General features: G+C 44.5%; 1 protein-coding gene across 6 annotated transcripts in view; it reads left to right on the top strand.

Moving 5' to 3' along the window:
• ptk2 (protein tyrosine kinase 2) overlaps window positions 1–19026 on the top strand; it is a 465509-nt gene that overhangs the window by 105458 nt on the left and 341025 nt on the right. For 5 of the 6 annotated variants that reach the window (XM_033019912.1, XM_033019913.1, XM_033019899.1 and 2 more), the window contains exon 2: window positions 10647–10673. The exons of the other annotated variant lie outside the window; for it this stretch is intronic. Coding sequence is in view for 2 of the 5 variants with exons in the window: in XM_033019899.1 (XP_032875790.1) it covers window positions 10647–10673 (27 nt within the window). In the remaining 3 variants the exon portion in view is untranslated. The remainder of the gene's footprint in view (window positions 1–10646; window positions 10674–19026) is intronic. 6 annotated transcript variants of the gene reach the window in all.

Raw genomic sequence — 19026 nt, 5'->3', positions numbered from 1 at the left:
TAGCGGGCAGAGCTACAATCCCATTGTGACGTTATAGTTGTAACTGTCAGTGCAGATGGAAGAAATCTTTCTCAAAGTGGGATTTTGTAATGTTAAAAATGGGAATAACTTGTAAAATATAACATCAATCTGAATGAAACTTGATAAAGAAAAACACACCACAATATAATTGCGAGTAAAAATTGGTGGTGCAAAAATTGTCGCGCTATCAAGAGGTCAAAAAACTTTATTTGCCATTTGTGCTTACACACATAGGAACTCTTGTGCGGTTGTTCAGAGAATCAAGTCAAGTCAAATTAAAAATTAAAAAGACACACAGAAGACACATAATCTATAAAAACATATACTACTCTAGAAATAAAAAAAAGAAAGTGCCTAAAACCCTATATAAAGGGGAAAGTGAGAGCATTGTAACTTGCACAAACCCTATATCAGGACATCAGTTCATTTTGTTTTGGCCAAGAGTCTCACTGTTGCAGGGAAGAAGCTCTTAAAAAAGCGTGTTCTGTTTGTGGCGATGCTGTCTGCTCGTCTGTGCCTGAGATTGTATGTGCAGTTTTTGTGTTTGAGCAGGGAGTGAGCTGGATGTAGTGTGTCTCTGATGATTCTCTCTGCTCTTTTTTGACAGCGCTGTGTGTAGATTGTGTCCATGGAGGGGAGTTCCGTTCTGATAATCCTCTCTGCAGTCTTTATGACTCTTTGCAGAGCTTTCCTCTCTGTCTGTGTGGTGTTTCCATACCACACTGTGATGCCTGTGGCGAGGATGCTCTCTATCAGTCCTTTGTAGACCTGGGTGAGAGGGCGACAGTGCAGACCAGCTTTTCTGAGCAGCCTGATGAAGTACAGTCTCTGCTGGGCTTTTTTCACTGTGGCTGCAGTGTTCAAAGTCCAGTTCAGATCTGATGTTACTTGTAATCCCAGGTGGCTGTAACTGTCAGCCCTCTCCACCACAGTCCCCTTGATGATAAGGGGCTGCAGGGGGGGTGGGTTTTTTCTGAAGTCCATTATTATTTCTCTTGTCTTGTCTGAGTTGAGGCTTAGGTCGTTCACCTCACCATAGGCAAGAATGTCGTTCACCAGACTCCTGTAGCCCGACTCGTCCCCCCCCTTGATGAGGCCCAGGATGGTGGTATCATCCGCATACTTAATAAAGTATCATGTACCGTTTTGGCGTAGTTCAGGACATCCCTGAATCACAGACAGGCAGACCCACAAACAAACGAGATGAGAGTTTTAGTAATATATATATATATAAACTAGACCAGTTGGGTCACGCAACCTGGTCCCCCAACACAATATTCGACCACTCACCCATAGCTCCCATGGGAGGCCTGGTCTCCCAATGCAACCCGTTCCCCAACGCAATATTCCACGACTCACCTGTTCCCCCATATTCAAGCACTCACCCATAGCCCCCAACTGTGCAGGGTGTATCGCCCAGCACTGCCTCCCCCTCCTCTTCCTTCGAGGACTTTAAAAAAGAATGCAATTGCCCCCTCCTGTTCAGCTAAAAACTTGCTGGAAGGACTGAGTGTTCATCGATTGCAACTTTGTTGCAAGCTGGGCCAGTAATGCGGCTTTTTCACGGGGCGACTTGACGCAAGATGTAACCAGAGTGAAGTGGTCGTGGTCTAGCACGATATCACACGATATAACGGGGGGTAGATAAAGAGTTCCCACGGTACTCGGCATTTCTGTTATTTGTGCGAGTGACTTGTCCGTCTCCCGAGCTTTCCCGTTAAATCTTGAATGAACATTGTGAAGTGTTGTTAAATCATCACGTGGCACAAATGATGTCACTTTTTTTTCACACACCATAAATATCCTCCCTTGGTTGAATTGGCTCATTTGGAGACATGTTTTACTGTGTATGTGGGAGACACAGATGGACTGAGCACAGTACCTCGGTCTTACTGTGTGTGGGAGAGGGGGAGAAAGAGACGTACACTCACAGAGGCAGAGTCTCTCAGCCTGTGTAAGAGGGAGGGAGGGAGAGAGAGAGAGAGGCACACACAAGGTGGATGTGAAATCTCACCTGCCTGTTTCAGTGACAGACACCCGCCGCCAGTAAATGAAGACACCCCCATCTGTCTCCCCCTCCTCTCCCTCGACTCCCCCACCTTTCCCTCCCAACTCCAGTCCCGTCCCGACCCCCTGGGAAACTGAATAGAGCAACAATCAACTGCTGCCTGTGCGCTGATATGACAATAAAGGCTACTTTACTTTACTTTACTTTACTAAGTTAAAGAGTTCCCATGGTAGACTGTAAAACTGGGACCCTGGTTCTGGACTCCCCCAACATCGGGAACATTCTTCCTGCATCTAGCCTGTCCAATCCCGTAGATACTGATTAGACCGGTATCTATTTATTTACTTTATTAATGATTTCAATTAAATATTGGGAACATCAGGCCGCAAACGTTATTTCTTGAGTGTTAGTGCTGGACTTTGACTCGACCTTCCTAGTTAGCCGGCGCCTGAGACTGAGCCAAGCAATGTCCAGACCTGACTTCAACACAAAGTGATGGAGGAACTCAAAGGGTCAGGCTCGTCCAACGCTCTGTGTTTTGCTCGTGATTCCTGCGTCTGCAGTTCCTCGTGTCTACAGACCAGAGTTGCCACTTGACTCCGAGATGACCATCACAGAGCATACGGAAGATAGACACGAAATGCTGGAGTAACACAGCGGGACGGGCAGCATCTCTGGAGAGAAGGAATGTGTGACGTTTCGGTTCGAGACCCTTCTTCAGAGTCTCGTCCCGAAACGTCACCCATTCCGAGGGTCTCGAATGAGGTAGGTAGTAGTTCAGGAATGCTCTGTGGTTGGTGTTAGGATGGTTCAGTTACATAAGTGCTCAAATGTAGGCACCGTTTTCGCAGTGGAAGCTCCGAGACTGTGCAGCGGGCGATTGTTGTGTTGGCTGGGACTCCTGTTATCCATGCAGGGGATTGACCTCAGTCTGAAGAAGGCTCTCGACCCGAAACGCCACCCGTTCCTTCTCTCCAGAGTTGCTGCCTGTCCGGCTGAGTTGCTCCAAGCAACTGGTGTCTATCTTCAAAGGACTGACCACCGGGCTCGATGTCGGGGCTGGCGTGTTGCGTTTCACAGACCGAACTGTCCAATTAATGGTAACAGATGGGCACTGAGGGAAGTCCCCCCCTCCCTCTGTTTATCTGCCCTTTCTTTAACTTTTGTGCCTCTATGCAAGTATCTCGCGAGCCATCCTAGACTGCCCATTTCTGCTCCCCCTCGTCTTTAATAACTACATTTCCCTTACAATTACTATCTTTGTTAGTTATAGGAGCAAAATTAGGCCATTCGGTCCATTAAGTCCACTCCGCCATTCAATCGCGGCTGATCTATCTCTCCCTCTCAACCACATTCTCTTGCCTTCTCCCCATAACCTCCTGACAGCCGCACTAATCAGGAATGTATCTATCTCTGCCCCTATTCTTCACCCTTTTGACAGTAGTTTTGTTTTATTGGAGACGCGGGAGACAGCGGATGCTGGAATACTGAGCAAAACACGAAATGCTGGAGGAACTCAGTGCATTTGTGTTTAAGAAGGAACTGCAGATGCTGGAAAATCGAAGGTACACAATAATGCTGGAGAAACTCAGCGGGTGCAGCAGCATCTATGGAGCGAAGGAAGTAGGCAACGTTTCGGGCCGAAACGTTGCCTATTTCCTTCGTTCCATAGATGCTGCTGCACCCGCTGAGTTTCTCCAGCATTTGCGTGTGTGGGTGGAAGTAGGGGGGAGGGGGGGGGGGGGGGGAGAGATATAAGGCAGCCTGAAGAAAGGGTCGCCTGTCCATTTCCCTCCGTAGATGCTGCCTGGCCCGCGGAGTTCCTACAGTCTTAGAAACTGCTTTAGACAAAAAGAGACACAAACTGCTGGAGTAAAAAAGCTCAGCAAGTGAGGTACCTTAACACTCAAAAATGAAAAAGAATGAAAATGTGATTATTTCACCTCCCTTCAACTATTTTGTGTTTCAGCATGAGAGGGATTATAACATTAGAGACATTCATCTTGTAGTGATGTGTTAATGAAGAATTGCAGACATCAATCTGATAGTAAAAAATATATTTATTTAACAATGAGGTAAAACAAGCACTGACAATCAAACTGCTCAGTTACTCACCGTTCGCAGGAGTTCCCACGGTACCCGCAAGAGTTATTACGGATATCGCACGGATATCGCACTGGCCACTATGTTCATACAATGTTGCAATGCTCAACCACAAGTGTACAAGTCACTCTTGGAGAAATTCAAACTTTCTTGAATTTTCTCCCGAGTGACCAAGTTACACGATTACCTGCCGTTAGCGCTACGGTGGTCCACGAATGCCGTACTGTTATCGCACGAGGTTCCCACGATGTTAAACTCTGGTTAACTCTTGCGTCAAGTCGCCCCGTGAAAAGGCCGCTTAAGGATTTGGATCCCAATAGTTGCTAAATTTTTCTTAAACTTGAATTTGTAAAGTTAAAAATGATGAATAACTTGTGAAATATAAGATCAATCTGAACGAAACGTGTTGAAAACACACGACAGGGCAATAGTGAGTAAGGTGGTGCAAAAATTATAGCGCTATCGTGTACCGTTTTGGCATAAATTCACGCATGCAGACAGACAGAATCACAAACAAGATGAGTTTCAGTAATATATATATATAGATAGATGGATGTTCTGATTTTTGGATGATCAGCGATGATCATATTGAATGGCGGTGCTAGCTCGAAGTGCCAAATGCCTACTCCTGCGCCTATTTTCTATGTTTCTATGAGTGAAGATTGTCTGTAGTAGTAGATTGATTAAAACTAGAGTTGGAGAGATTACAAAATTAGTCATGCGGGTGAGGGGTGGGGGGGGGGGGGGGGGGGGATTAATGGGAAAGGGAACAAAAATGTGAGGACTGAGATGAGAGAGGTGAACAAGTGGTGATGTTTACCTGAAATTTCAGACTCAATGTTTGTACTATTGGGTTGTAGACGACCTAAACGTTCTCCTCTCACCTTTCAGAATGGTAGACAGTGACTAGTGGGGTACCGCAAGGCTCGGTGCTGGGACCGCAGCTATTTACATTACACATCAATGATTTAGATTAAGGTATTCAAAGTAACATTAACAAATTTGCAGATGACACAAAGCTGGGTTGCAGTGTGAACTGTGTGGAGGATGCTATGTGAATGCATGGTGACTTGGACAGGTTGAGTGAGGGGGCAGATGCATGGCAGATGCAGTTTAATGTGGATAAATAAATGTGAGGTTATCCACTTTGGTAGCAAAAACAGGAAGGCAGATTATTATCTAAATGGTGTCAAGTTAGGAAAAGGGAAAGTACAACGGGATCTGGGGATCCTTGTTCATCAGTCAATGAAAGTAAGCATGCAGGTACAGTAGGCAGTGAACAAAAGTGAATGGCATGTTGGCCTTCATAACAAGAAGAGTTGAGTATAGGAGCAAAGAGGTCCTTCTGCAGTTGTACAGGGCCCGAGTGAGACAACACCTGAAGTATTGCGTGCAGTTTTGGTCTCCAAATTTGAGGAAGGACATTCTTGCTATTGAGGGAGTGCAGCGTAGGTTCACAAGGTTAATTCCCAGGATGGCGGGACTGTCATGCTGAGAGAATGGAGCGGCTGGGCATGTATACTCTGGAATTTAGAAGGATGAGAGGGAATCTTATTGAAACAGATAAGATTATTATAGAGGCAGGAATCATGTTCCCGATGTTGGGGGAGTCCAGAACCAGGGGTCACAGTTTAAATATTAAGTATTAAGTAAGCCATTTAGAACAGAGATGAGGAAACACTTTTTCACACAGGGAGTTGTGAGTCTGGAATTCTCTGCCTCAGAAGCTGATGGAGGCCTGGATACTTTTAAGAGAGAGCTAGATAGGGCTCTTAATTATAGCGGAGTCAGGGGATATGAGGATAAGGCAGGAACGGGGGGTACTGATTGTGGATGATCAGCCATGATCACGTTGAATGGTAGTGCTGGCTCGAAGGACCGACTGGCCTACTCCTGCATCTATTGTCTATAATCTACTATGTTAGTCAGAGCCATGCAGCGCAGGAACAGGCCCTTCGGTCCAACTCGTCCCCACTGACCAAGATGTTCCATATCCCCCCCCCAAACCTTTCCTGTCCATATACCTTTTGAAATGTCCATTAAATGTTGTTATTGGGCTTGCCTCATATACCTCAACAGGCTAAAGTGTTCCCCTCTCACCTTCCGGAAGTGGCGGCGTTGCCCAAGCTGCTGCGGCTTGCCTGCAGTCCGTCTGTCTTTCTTCATTTTGTTTTCTTTTTATCTTGTTAGATTATGTTTTAGTCTATTTTTAGTTGTGTATATGTGGGGGGTGGGGAAACTTTTTAAAAATCTCTTCCTTCAACGGGGATGCGACCTTTTCCTTGTATCTCCGTCTGCGTTGAGGCCTAACATTGTGGAGCTGGCGGCCTGAAACTGGAATCGACCTTAAGGGCTCCGGTGGCAGAGCCTGTGGACTCACCATCGTGGAGCTGGCTGAAAGTAAGCATGCAGGCTGTGGTGGCGCTGTGGCTGCGACCCGACTTTGGAGCTTCGGAGGCTTCAGCCACGAGCCCTGTGGACGGTAACATCGGGAGTTCGCTGGTTGGTGACCATTTTTCAGGAGCTCCCGCAACAGCAGCTTTGCCCGCCCCGAATCGCGGAGTTTGAATCGGCCTGTTCGCGGTGCTCAAAATCGGTCCCGGGATCTGCTATCGCCTGGCGGAGGCTTCAACATCGAGAGCCTCGACACAGCAGTTTGACTGCCTGACCGCGTGAGAAGGAAGAGATAAGACTTTTTGTCTTCCATCACAGTGAGGAGGTGCCTGGAGATTCACTGTGATGGATGTTTGTGTTAAATTGGGTTAATTGTGTGTTTTATCGCTTTTTGCTGTCATGACTGCATGGCATGAAATTTTGTTCAAACTTGTTTGAATGACAATAAAGGAAATTCAATTCAATTTAAACCTATGCCCTCTCCATCTCAATTTCTTTCACCGGGTGTTCTTTCAGTTTTTGTTGGGCTTTACTCTGGTAGTGAAAAAGGCTGAAGACGGACAAGTCAGTGTGGAAATGAGAAGGGAAGTTGAAATAGCAGATAGCCAGGATCTCAGGATTACTATTGTGGACAGAGCTCAAATGCTCTGCAAATCAGTCGCCTCTTCTGCATTTGGAATCGTTGAGGAGGCTAGCACTGGATGCAGTACTCAAGGGTGAAGGAGATGCACATGAATCTTTACCTAACCTGGAAGAGTAGCTTAGGTCCCTGAAAGGTGATGAGGGAAGATGTTTAGGAACAAGTGTTGCCCTCCAGCAGAGAAAGTGCCAATGGGTTGATGAGCAGGTCAAGCAGTTATGGAGAGAGTAGTCACTGCAGAAGGGTGGGGAGATCAAGATGTGGCTGGTTGTGGGATCATGTTGTAGTTGGCAGAAGAGTTAAAGGATATGCTGAATGTGGAAGCTTGTGGGATGAAAGGCAAGGACTAGGGAACTATGATTATATTTTTTACAAAGGACAGGTGGCCATAGCAGTGAGTCTAAGAAAGAAAGTGTTCAATGAACACTTGGGGGAGGGGGGGGGGGGGGGGATGCTGTCTGATCTGCCTAGTTACTCTAGCACTGCATGTCTTTTTTTTTCAAAAACATTCTGGTAAACCCCTTATGCACCTTCTTTGAAATCTCTACATCTTGCATATATTGTGGCAACAATTGGACAGAATACCCCAAATGTAACAGAACCAAAACGTTTTGCACAGCTGCAACACAATTTGCCAACTTTTATACTCAATGCCCTTACCGATGAAGGCAAGCATGCCATATTCCTTTAGCTCATTATCTACTTGCGTTGCTGTTTTCAGTGAGCTATGGATATGCACCCAAAGATCCCTTTGTACATCAATGTCCCAAGAGCCCAGCCATTTACTGTATTCCTTGTATTTGATCTCCCAAAATGCAATATCCCACACTCTGATTAAACACCCTCTGCCATTTCTCCACCCATATTCTGCTTTGTCCTTTGACCTCCCTTCAATCAAAAATCCACCAATTTCATTTCATGTCGGTATTGCAGCTGAACATAGGGGATTACATGTGAGAGGAGCTGGCCAAAGTTGACTGGAAAGGGACCCCAGCAGGGACAGGGAAAGGGACCCTAGCAGGTACCCTGACGGAGGAACAGCAATGGCAGGAATTTCTGGGAATAATTCAGAAGATGCAGGATCTTTTCATTCCAAAGAGGAAGAAAGATTCCAGGGGGAGAAAGTTGCGACTGTGGCCGACAAGAAATGTCAAGGACAGTATAAAACTAAAAGAGAAGGCATATAACATCGTAAAAACAAGTGACAGAGATGTACTCCTACTATGGAGACTATTGGGATGGATTACTTGCTTTCCCTGAATACAAATCAATTGCCTTGAAGGCTCTTCAACCACTGGTAATGATGACAACATATTTCCTGTCTGAACAAGGATTTTCGACCTTGGTAGAACTGAAATCCAAAAAACGGAATTTACTTCAGTGTGTTGATTCAGTAATGCGGGTTGCTTTGGAGAAATAAATTGTACCTTGGTTTGAGAAGCTTGTCACAGGCGTACAGGAACTTCCTATTCATTGATGATAAAAAGCATACATGTAAGTGTAGAAGTATACTGCTTGTCATTTTTTTGGGGTAAACATACACAATAAGAAATTGTTTCTAAGAATCTAATTCTAAGATCTAAGACAGTTTACTGATTTTATTTTATGTCAACTAGAAAAATTCTAATAATTTTTCTGTTCTTAATTTTTTGTCACTCCTAGCTGTGACATATACATGTCAGTACACATGCACAACTTTTAAAATATATCTGGAGTTGGAAGAGCCAGCTTTAAGAGAGAAGTATACCAAATATGGCAAGTTGATATTTGGTGGTATTGTGAGCTTTTGTCAGGGAGAGTTATAGAAAGTTATATTAGTTGGATACTAATATATTAAATCACACACTCCATGGTTTTTTGAGCTAGTTTTCCAAGAAAAAAACTGCAGTACTCAAAGCCCGAAAGGGTAGGATGGGGCTGAAGCCCAGTGTTTAGACGTTGGAATGGTTTTTTATCATTCTAATAAAATGATTTTCCAACTCAAGTGGTAATTAAACTTTTTTTTTAATCACTCTATTAGTTTTCTTTACATACTTTTAGGATGTTCATAAAGTTGAATAAAATAAACACTTAATTTATGTTTTTTGCTCATGTGACAAAATAAATTATATATAAAATTATACACAAGGGAGAATAAGATAAATTACCAAAAAACATTAGAAAATTTTGTCAAGGGTGAATGAAATTTTGTGATAAGATGAATGACACTGAAATAGTTTAAGAAGCACTGGGTTAACACATGATGAGTGTTTGACGGCACTGGGCCTGTACTCGCTGGAGTTTAGAAGAGGGGTGGACCTCATTGAAACATACAGAATAGTGAAAGGCTTGGATAGAGTGGATGTGGAGATGATGTTTCAACTAGTGGGAGAGTCTAGGTCTAGAGGTCATAGCATTCAGAATTAAAGGACATTCTTTTAGAAAGGAGATGAGGGGGAATTTCTTTAGTCAGTGGGTGGTGAATCTGTGGAATTCTTTGCCACAGAAGTCAGTGGACGCAAAGCTAGTGTATATATTTAAGGCAGAGATAGATTCTCGATTAATACGGGTGTCAGAGGTTATGGTGAGAAGGCAGGAGAATGGGGTTAGGAGGGAGAGATGGATCAGCCATGATTGAATGGTGGAATAGACTTGATGGGCCGAATGGCCTAATACTGCTCCTATCACTTATGGTCTTATGAACTAATGAAACAATCTATATTTTTATGCAAATCATACACTTGCAAACACAAGTCACAAACCTACTGTAATAAAAACACCTTTGCCATTGCATCTTCTCCATGACTAAGTCAGTATTGGATCCAATTTACCAAGTCACTATGGATCCCATTTGAATTAATCTTCTGGACCAGCCTTAACAGGTCTTATCTCCGTCCTTTCGAGGGATATGAGACCAACATGGTTCGGGCAGCTTAGTCGGCATGGACAAGTTGGGCCAGGTGGCCTGTATCCCTGCTGATTTGTCTAATTGCAGAGTACTGTCTGGGAGAATTGCAACTGATCCCTCGCCGGGTCAGTCTTGCTAGTGTGCGAGACCCCATTAATTTCAATGGTGATTCTAGGCCTGTGGATTGAGATGTGAAGGGAAGTTTACATTTATTTTATTTAATGTTTCTCTTATTTCTAATATTACATTTGTGATAAGGTCTCTCATTGTTGGAGATGCACTTCATAATATCCATGACAGCCTTGATAGGAGACAAAGCTGTGTTCCAATGTTTAGGTCTGGGGTAAGAGCTATATAGATTCCACTCCATTGTTCAGGGTTGTGGAGGGCAAGTGAGATGAGCCCTCCACATCTGGCACACATGAATGCGAGTAAAATAGGTGATGATTCTGAGCAGCATTCCGCGATAACTCTTAGCCTTTTAATTCTTTATTCATAGTTGTACAAATCCTGTTTTGTGTGCTACAATGATTCCCTACAAAGTTGCAGAATAATGGTACAAGTTACATATTTTTCTGTTTGCTCTTTTACAGATGTTTCCGATGTATATCACTTGACAGGTGAGTGTGTGTTACTTATTCTACAGATACAACTTTTAAATTAGGTGAGTGGGAGTTCGATGAAACCTATTAATCAGTAGGCATAATTTGATTTGTTGGATTTTGACGGATTTTTCTGGCCATGATTCTCTTTCCTCGGGGTCATCCAAAGCTTTGAAGTCCTAGCACGCCCTCTTTTATTCAATCATCACTCCCATACTATCTAATCCAAAATAATTCTGGGTTAAGCGGTTTTAAAATATTCTCACTTTTTTAATATCCCTCCCTGGCCTCCCACTTCTAATCACTGTTATCTCTCGCAGCCCTACAATCCTCTGACATTAGTGTCTATCTAAGTCTGTCCTCTTGCACGTCATCAAGATTTAATTAACAACCTTCAAGTGTCTTCAGCCTTGTAATTTTCTCTCAAAAACTCACTGCCCCCCACCCCCAAAAAAAGTTGTCCTTTAAGATACTTGTTAAACTTACCTCATTCAACAAAGCTTAGGCCATCTGCTTGGACATCTGAGTGGCTCAGTCAAATATTAGTCGTTAATGTTTCTGCAAAGCACCTTTGGGCATTTTGCATACATTAAAAGGCATTACGATGAAAGGTACTGTTAACCAAGTAACTATATATGGTGATGAATTGAGATTGTCGTAAGGATAAAGGTCTACTGCTAAATTGAATATTTAATAGTTTAAGTCTTTAAAGCAAAAAAGTTGCACTTGGTGGATACAACATTTATTTATATTGTGTAGAGTTTTATGATATTTTCACTGTGTATTAACATAAATATAAATGGAGTCGTGCATGGATATTCTGTCATCAAACTTGTGTGTCACGTGTCATTTTCTGTGCATTGTTTGTATCGGGCATAGGGAATGTGGAGAAAGAGGACAAAACCTGTCATTTGAAGTGTAAAGAGAAAGTTATTGAAGAAAATACTGAGTTCTGTCCTCTGAGTTATCAATACTTGATATATAGGATATTTGATATAGGATCCACCGATCACTTGCAAACTCTTGCTCCACCTTTCCCTTCATCTTTTTCTACAAGCAAACTCCCATCTACACCATCAGTCTGAGAAGGGACCCCACCTAAACTGTAATTATCCATTTCCCTCCATGGATACTCCCTGACCCACTGAGTTTCTGCAGCAGTTTGTTTTTTTGATTAATATCGACTATTCTGCAGACCTTGCCTGAGGCTAACATCTCTATAGCTTTAAAACTCTCATCTTGTATGTGTGTGTGTGTATGTGTGTATATGTGCGTGTATATGTGTGTGTCTTTATATTTTCGCCAAAATGCTACGCGGTAACGATAAAATGTTTACATATTCTGACTCACATTTCCCCCCTCTAAGCAGTGATCAGGTTCACTTAAGATTTGATGCGATATTTCACGACTTATTGGTGATTAAAGTAAAAAAAAAAGACAAAACTGCCTTTTAAGCTTCGACTGATGACGTCACAATTTGCTAACGTTACTTTTAATCCCGTCATCTAAATCATTAATGTATATTGTAAATAGCTGCGGTCCCAGCACCGAGCCTTTCGGTACCCCACTAGTCACTGCCTGCCATTCTGAAAGGGACCCGCTAATCCCTACTCTTTGTTTCCTGTCTGCCAACCAATTTTCTATCCATGTCAGTACCCTATCCCCATTACCATGTGCTCTAACTTTGCCCACTAATCTCCTATGTGGGACCTTATCATAGGCTTTCAGAAAGTCCAGGTACACTACATCTACTGGCTCTCCCTTACCCATTTTACTTGTTACATCTTCAAAAAATTCCAGAAGATTAGTCAAGCGTGATTTCCCCTTAGTAAATCCATGTTGACTCAGACCAATCCTGTTACTGCTATCCAAATGCGCTGCTATTTCATCTTTTATAATTGACTTCTGCATCTTCCCCACCACCGATGTCAGGCTAACAGATCTATAATTCTGTTTTCTTTCTCCCTCCTTTCTTTAAAAGTGGGATGACATTAGCTACCCTCCAATCCCCAGGAACTGATCCTGAATCTATAGTACGTTGGAAAGTGATCACCAATGCGTCCACAATTTCTAAAGCCATCTCCTTAAGTACCCATGGTAGACAAAAATGCTAGAGAAACTAAGCGGGTGAGGCAGCATCTGTGGTGCGAAGGAATAGGCGACTTTTCGTGTCAAGACCCTTCTTCAGACTGATGTGGGGTGGGGGGGCCAGGAAGAAGAAAGGAAGAGGCGGAGACACTGGGCTGTGGGAGAGCTGGGAAGGGGAGGGAAAGAGGGAGAAAGCAAGGACTACCTGAAATTGGAGAAGTCAATGTTCATACAGCTGGGATGTAAACTACCAAAGCGAAAATGAGGTGCTACTCCTCCAATTTGCGGTGGGACTCACTCTGGCTATGGAGGAGGCCCAGGACAGAAAGGTCAGATTCGGAATGGGAGGGGGAGTTGAAGTGCTGACCCACTGGGAGATCAGGTTGGTTATTGTGAAGTAAGCGGAGGTGTTGGGCGAAGCGATCGCCAAGCCTACGCTTGGTCTCACCGATGTAGAACAGCTGACACCTAGAGCAGCGGATGTAATAGATGAGGTTGGAGGAGGTGCAGGTGAACCTCTGCCGCACATGGAAAGACTGCTTAGGTCCTTAGATGGAGTCAAGGGGGGAGGTAAAGCGACAAGTCTAGCATTTCCTGTGGTTGCAAGGGTAAGAAAGTAGTAGGGGAGGAGGTGGTTTGGGTGGGAAGGGACGAATTGACTAGGGAATTACGGAGGGAGCGTCTCTGCGGAAAGCCAAATGGGAAGATGTGGCCAATGGTGGGATCCCGTTGGAGGTGGCGAAAATGTTGGAGGATTATCTGTTGTATGTGACGGCTGGTCGGGTGGAAGGTGAGGACAAGGGGGACTCTGCCCTTGTTACGGGTGGGGGATGGGGAATGAGAGCAGAGCTACGGGATATAGAAGAGACCCTGATGAGAGCCTCATCTATAGTCGAAGAGAGGAACCCCCATTCCGTAAAGAATGAGGACATCTCCGATGCCCTGGTTTTAACACCTCATCCTGGGTGCAGATGCGGTGTAGACGGAGGAATTGGGAGTAGGGGATAGAGTCATTGCAGGAAGCAGGGTGGGAAGAAGTGTAGTCCAGTTAGCCATGGGAGTCAGTGGATTTGTAGTAGATGCAACGAGACCTGGGTGTCATGGTACACCAGTCATTGAAAGTAGGCATGCAGGTGCTGCAGGCAGTGAAGAAAGCGAATGGTATGTTAGCATTCATAGCAAAAGGATTTGAGTATAGGAGCAGGGAGGTTCTACTGCAGTTGTACAGGGTCTTGGTGAGACCACACCTGGAGTATTGCATAGAGTTTTGGTCTCCTAATCTAAGGAAAGACATTCTTGCCATAGAGGGAGTACAGAGCAGGTTCACCAGACTGATTCCTGGGATGTCAGGACTTTCATATGAAGAAAGACTGGATAGATTCGGCTTGTACTCGCTAGAATTTAGAAGATTGAGGGGGGATCTTATAGAAACTTACAAAATTCTTAAGGGGTTGGACAGGTTAGATGCAGGAAGATTGTTCCCGATGTTGGGGAAGTCCAGAACAAGGGGTCACAGTTTAAGGATATGGGGGAAATCTTTTAGGACCGAGATGAGAAAAACATTTTTCACACAGAGAGTGGTGAATCTGTGGAATTCTCTGCCACAGAAGGTAGATGAGGCCAGTTCATTGGCTATATTTAAGAGGGAGTTAGATGTGGCCCTTGTGGCTAAAGGTATCAGGGGGTATGGATAGAAGGCAGGTACAGGATACTGAGTTGGATGATCAGCCATGATCATATTGAATGGTGGTGCAGGCTCGAAGGGCCGAATGGCCTACTCCTGCACCTATTTTCTATGTTTTTATGTCGGTCAGTAGATGTCGGTCAGTAGTCTGTTACCTGCGATGGAGATAGTGGGGTCTAGAAACGGTAGGGAGATGTCGAAATGATCCAGGTGAATTTGAATGCTGGATGGAAGTTAGTGGTGAAATGGATGAAGTCAGTGAGTTCTGTATGGGTGCAGGAGGTAGCACCAATGCAGTAATCGATGTAGCGGAGGTAGAGTTCGGGGATAGGGCCACGGTACGCCTCGAACAAGGATTGTTCGACGTACCCTACAAAGAGGCAGGCATAGCTGGGGCCCATGCGTGTGCCCATAGCTACGCCTTGGATTTGGATGCCACAGTACGCCTCGAACAAGGATTGTTCGACGTACCCTACAAAGAGGCAGGCATAGCTGGGGCTCATGCGCGTGCCCATGGCTACGCCTTGGATTTGGATTCCTTAAGTTCCCTGGAATGCAGACCATCAGGCCCTGAGGATTAATCAGCCTTCAGTCCCATCAGTCTACCCAACACCATTTCCTGGGTAATGTGAATTTCCTTCAGTTCCTCCGTCATCCTAGGTACTCTGGCCACTAGTACATCTGGGAGATTGTTTGTGTCTTCCTTAGTGAAGACAGATCCAAAGTACCTGTTCAACTCATCTGCCATTTCCTTGTTCCCCATAATAAATTCACCTGTTTCTGTCTTCAAGGGATTTACATTTGTCTTGACTATTTTCCTCTTCACATACCTATAGAAGCTTTAACTATCCTCCTTTATATTCTTGGCTAGCTTACCTTCATACCTCATCTTATCTCCCCGTATTGCCTTTTTAGTTATCTTCTGTTGGTCTTTAAAGGTTTCCTTTAAAGTCATAAAGCCCAGAAACACGCCGTTTGGCCCATATCCCTTGAAAACCGTTCTATCTATGCACCTGTCTGTATGCCTACAGACAGGAAGTGACACAGCTAGCATCCTGGTGCCATCGCAACAACCTGGAGCTCCCCCTCCCATCCCCCCCACTCACCATCACCAACACCACAGTCACATCTGTGGAGTCATTTAAGTTCCAGAGAACCATCATCTCCAGGGACCTTAAATAGGAGGCCACCATCGACTCCACAGTCAAAAAGGCCCAACGGAGGGTGTACTTCCTTCCGCAGCTGAGAAAACACAATCTGCCACAGGCAATGATGGTCCAGTTTTATACGGCCATCATAGAGTATGTCCTCACCTTCTCCATCATGGTCTGGTTTGGCTCAGTCACCAAGCATGACATCAGGAGGCTGCAGCGCACTGTTCGATCAGCCGAGAAGGTTGTTGGCTGCAACCTTCCCCTCATTGACAAACTGTACACTCCAAGGGCCAGGAAGCGAGTGGGTAAGATCATCTCTGACCCCTCTCACGCTGGCCACAAACTGTTTGAAACACTTCCCTCTGGAAGGCGACTCCAGACTGTCAAAGCCGTCACAGCCAGACATAAAAACAGCTTTACCAGGAGCAGCAGCTCCACTCAACAGCCAAAAGTCTGTAGCCTCATTTTGCTCTAGTATTTTATTTCATTCTTCACATGTTTAAATTATAATATTTTATTTTTAATTGTCTACTGTATATCGTGTTGTTACTTGCGAGCAAAGCACCGGTAAATTCCTTGTATGTATACATACTTGGCTAATAAAATCTATTCAATTCAATTCAATTCACTTCAATTCTAAATGATATTATCGTACCTGCCCCAACTACTTCCACTGCAGCTTTTTCAATATTCCCATTACCCTCTTTTTTTGGTATGTAGGTCTTTGATACATAGCAGTATAAATTGCATGACTTTATTGCATTTTAAACATGTTATTGTTCACTTTTTCCATCACTCCCTCCCCATCTGATTGTTATTTTGCCCGTTAACAGATTATTCAATTAACAATCTCCGCCTTAGCCTATTAAATTCATCTTTAGATAATCTAGAATATTAACTTCTGATTTAACTTAGTACAGTATTCAATTGATCATGCTTTCTCATAAATACAGGTCCACTCACTGAAGCTGTTTAGTAATTCTGACAGTTTTAATAACGTATCTTGCTCCTCCATTTGTTAGAGGGTCATTCAGCATGGATATAATAATAATAATAATAAATTTTATTTAATGGGCGCCTTTCAGACATCTCAAGGACACCTTACATAGTAATCGGAATAAAAACATATAATCGGAATAGAACAGGTAAAAAAGACATCACAGAGACACAAATTAAAAACAGAATTCAATCCAAAAACAGAAAATCGAAAACACAGTGTGAAGAGAGAGCAGCGGCAGCCAAAGCGCGCCAGCGTCCACTCTCTCTTCACGGCAGCCATGTTGGACACAGACCTACAGGACTACAATTAGACAAAAAAATCATCCCCCCACAATGGTTACCACTGTGGAGGAAGGCACAATGTCCAGTCCCCACCCCATGTTCACCCCAAAGTCAGGCCTATTGAGGCCACCGCAATTGCCTCTACGGAGGCCCGATGTCCCTGGCCGTTCTCACCGGGTGGTCTTGCCCCGGCGTCGGGAGAGTCCTTTCGGCGGCTGGGCCACCTGGAACGGCCGCTTCCTGGTTGGAGCCCGCAGCTGCCGAAGCCGACAAGGCCGCGCCGGTTTGGAGCTCCCAGGCTCCCGATGATAAAGTCGGTGCCGCCTCTCCGCACGTCGCCTCTCCGCTCCGCAGACCCGCAGCCCGGAGATGTTGCTCTCGGCGGTCCAGCTCGCCAGAACTCCAGCGCGGCGACCCAGGCAAGGCATCGCCCGCTCCAGCGCTCCAACACTGTGCCGCCGCCGAGGCCGAGGTGCTGGGCGGTCCCCGCCAGGAAACGGTGCTCCAAGCCCGCAGGTAGGCCACGAGGACGGGTCGACGGGCAGCCCGGAGAAAAGGCTGCCACACCGACCAGGTAGGGACCTAGAAATAAAGTTACACCTACCCCCCCACATTAAAAGACCATATCCCCTACAAACAAAAAAACAGGACTCATTAAAAACTATAAAAAAAACGAATTTAAAACGGACGGCTGCTGGCTAGCAGCCGTTCACCAAGATGGCTCCTCCTCCTCCTGATATAGGCCCTTCGGCCTAATTTGTCCATACTGACCAAGTTGCCTAAACGAGCTAGTCCCACTTGCTGTACCTTGTCCACATCCCTCCAAATGCTTGCCATCCATTTACTTATCCGTGTCTTTTGTGTGGTAATTTACTCTCCTCGAGCAGCTCGTTTCATGTATACTCCACTCTGTAGAAAAAGCTGGCCATCTGATCCCTTTTAAAGATATCCTCTCACTTTAAACTAAGCCCTCTAGTTTTAGACTCCCCTACCCTGGAGAAAAGGCTGACTGTTCACCTTATCTAGGCCCAAAGATTTTATATACCTCTTTTAGGAAACCGCCCTCCCTACTCAGTCTCCTTATCATGTATCTATACACTGTAAATTGATCGATTGTAATCATGTATTGTCTTTCTGCTGACTGGTTAGCACGCAACAAAAGCTTTTCACTGTACCTCGGTAGACGTGACAATAAACTAAAGTGAATGATAAACTCCTGGAAAAAGAATCAGCTTATCCAACCTCTCTTTACAACTCTCACCTGTGACGTACTATTCCTAATACACGGAAATTAATTTAAATACATTTTACGACTTTAACTTCCTTACCTCAAGTTGCATTGAAAGTAAAGAATCCTATTAAAACAATTATATTGTTCTTGCTGAATCTTTCATCAATGCATTCTCCCACACCGCAATCAAGTGCAAATGGTCCTTTTGAGTTCCCACTAGCATCTTAAATATCTTCCTTTTCTTGGTTCTTCACTGGTTTATGTTTGGTTATGTCACGTCTTAACATAAAAGGTCCTATCATTAGTCAGTCATGCAATCCTGCTGCTTTTGCATTTTCCTTGTCCTTCCTGCAGACAATATAACTGCCTATATTCACTTACCATGTCATACATCGTGGAATTAATTTATTCATATTGTTCCTTTTATTCTGTGTGCAATCCTAATAATTAATTAGTCCAAGTGGGACCCGTTGGGCCCCGTCCCCCAACGCAATAATCCACCACTCACCCATAGCCCCTACAGGAGGCCTGGTCTCCCAACACAACCCGTTCCCCAATGTAAAATTCCACCACTCACCCGTTGGGTCCCTGTCACACGGGAAGCCTGGTCCCCCAAAGCAACCCGTTCCCCAACATAAGATTCCACCACTCACCGGTTCCCCCAACGCAACCCGTTCCCCCAATGCAATACTCCACCACTCCCCCATAGACCCCAACTGTGCAAGTCATTTTAAACTTTAAAAAAAAATGCAATTGCACTAAGATTTAATGTGATGGAGGTGGTACCGACAAGGCCATCTTTTGTTATCCAAATCTAATCATTAAACTTTGCTATGCTGGGTTAGGCTGGCAGATTCTTCCCCTTTGTTATCCAAATCTAATCATTAAACTTTGCTGGTACACAAAATTGCTGGAGAAACTCAGCGGGTGCAG

This window comes from Amblyraja radiata, chromosome 4 (assembly GCF_010909765.2).
Source record: "Amblyraja radiata isolate CabotCenter1 chromosome 4, sAmbRad1.1.pri, whole genome shotgun sequence".
Lineage (NCBI taxonomy): Eukaryota > Metazoa > Chordata > Chondrichthyes > Rajiformes > Rajidae > Amblyraja > Amblyraja radiata.
This window is presented reverse-complemented; position numbering and strand designations above follow the sequence as displayed.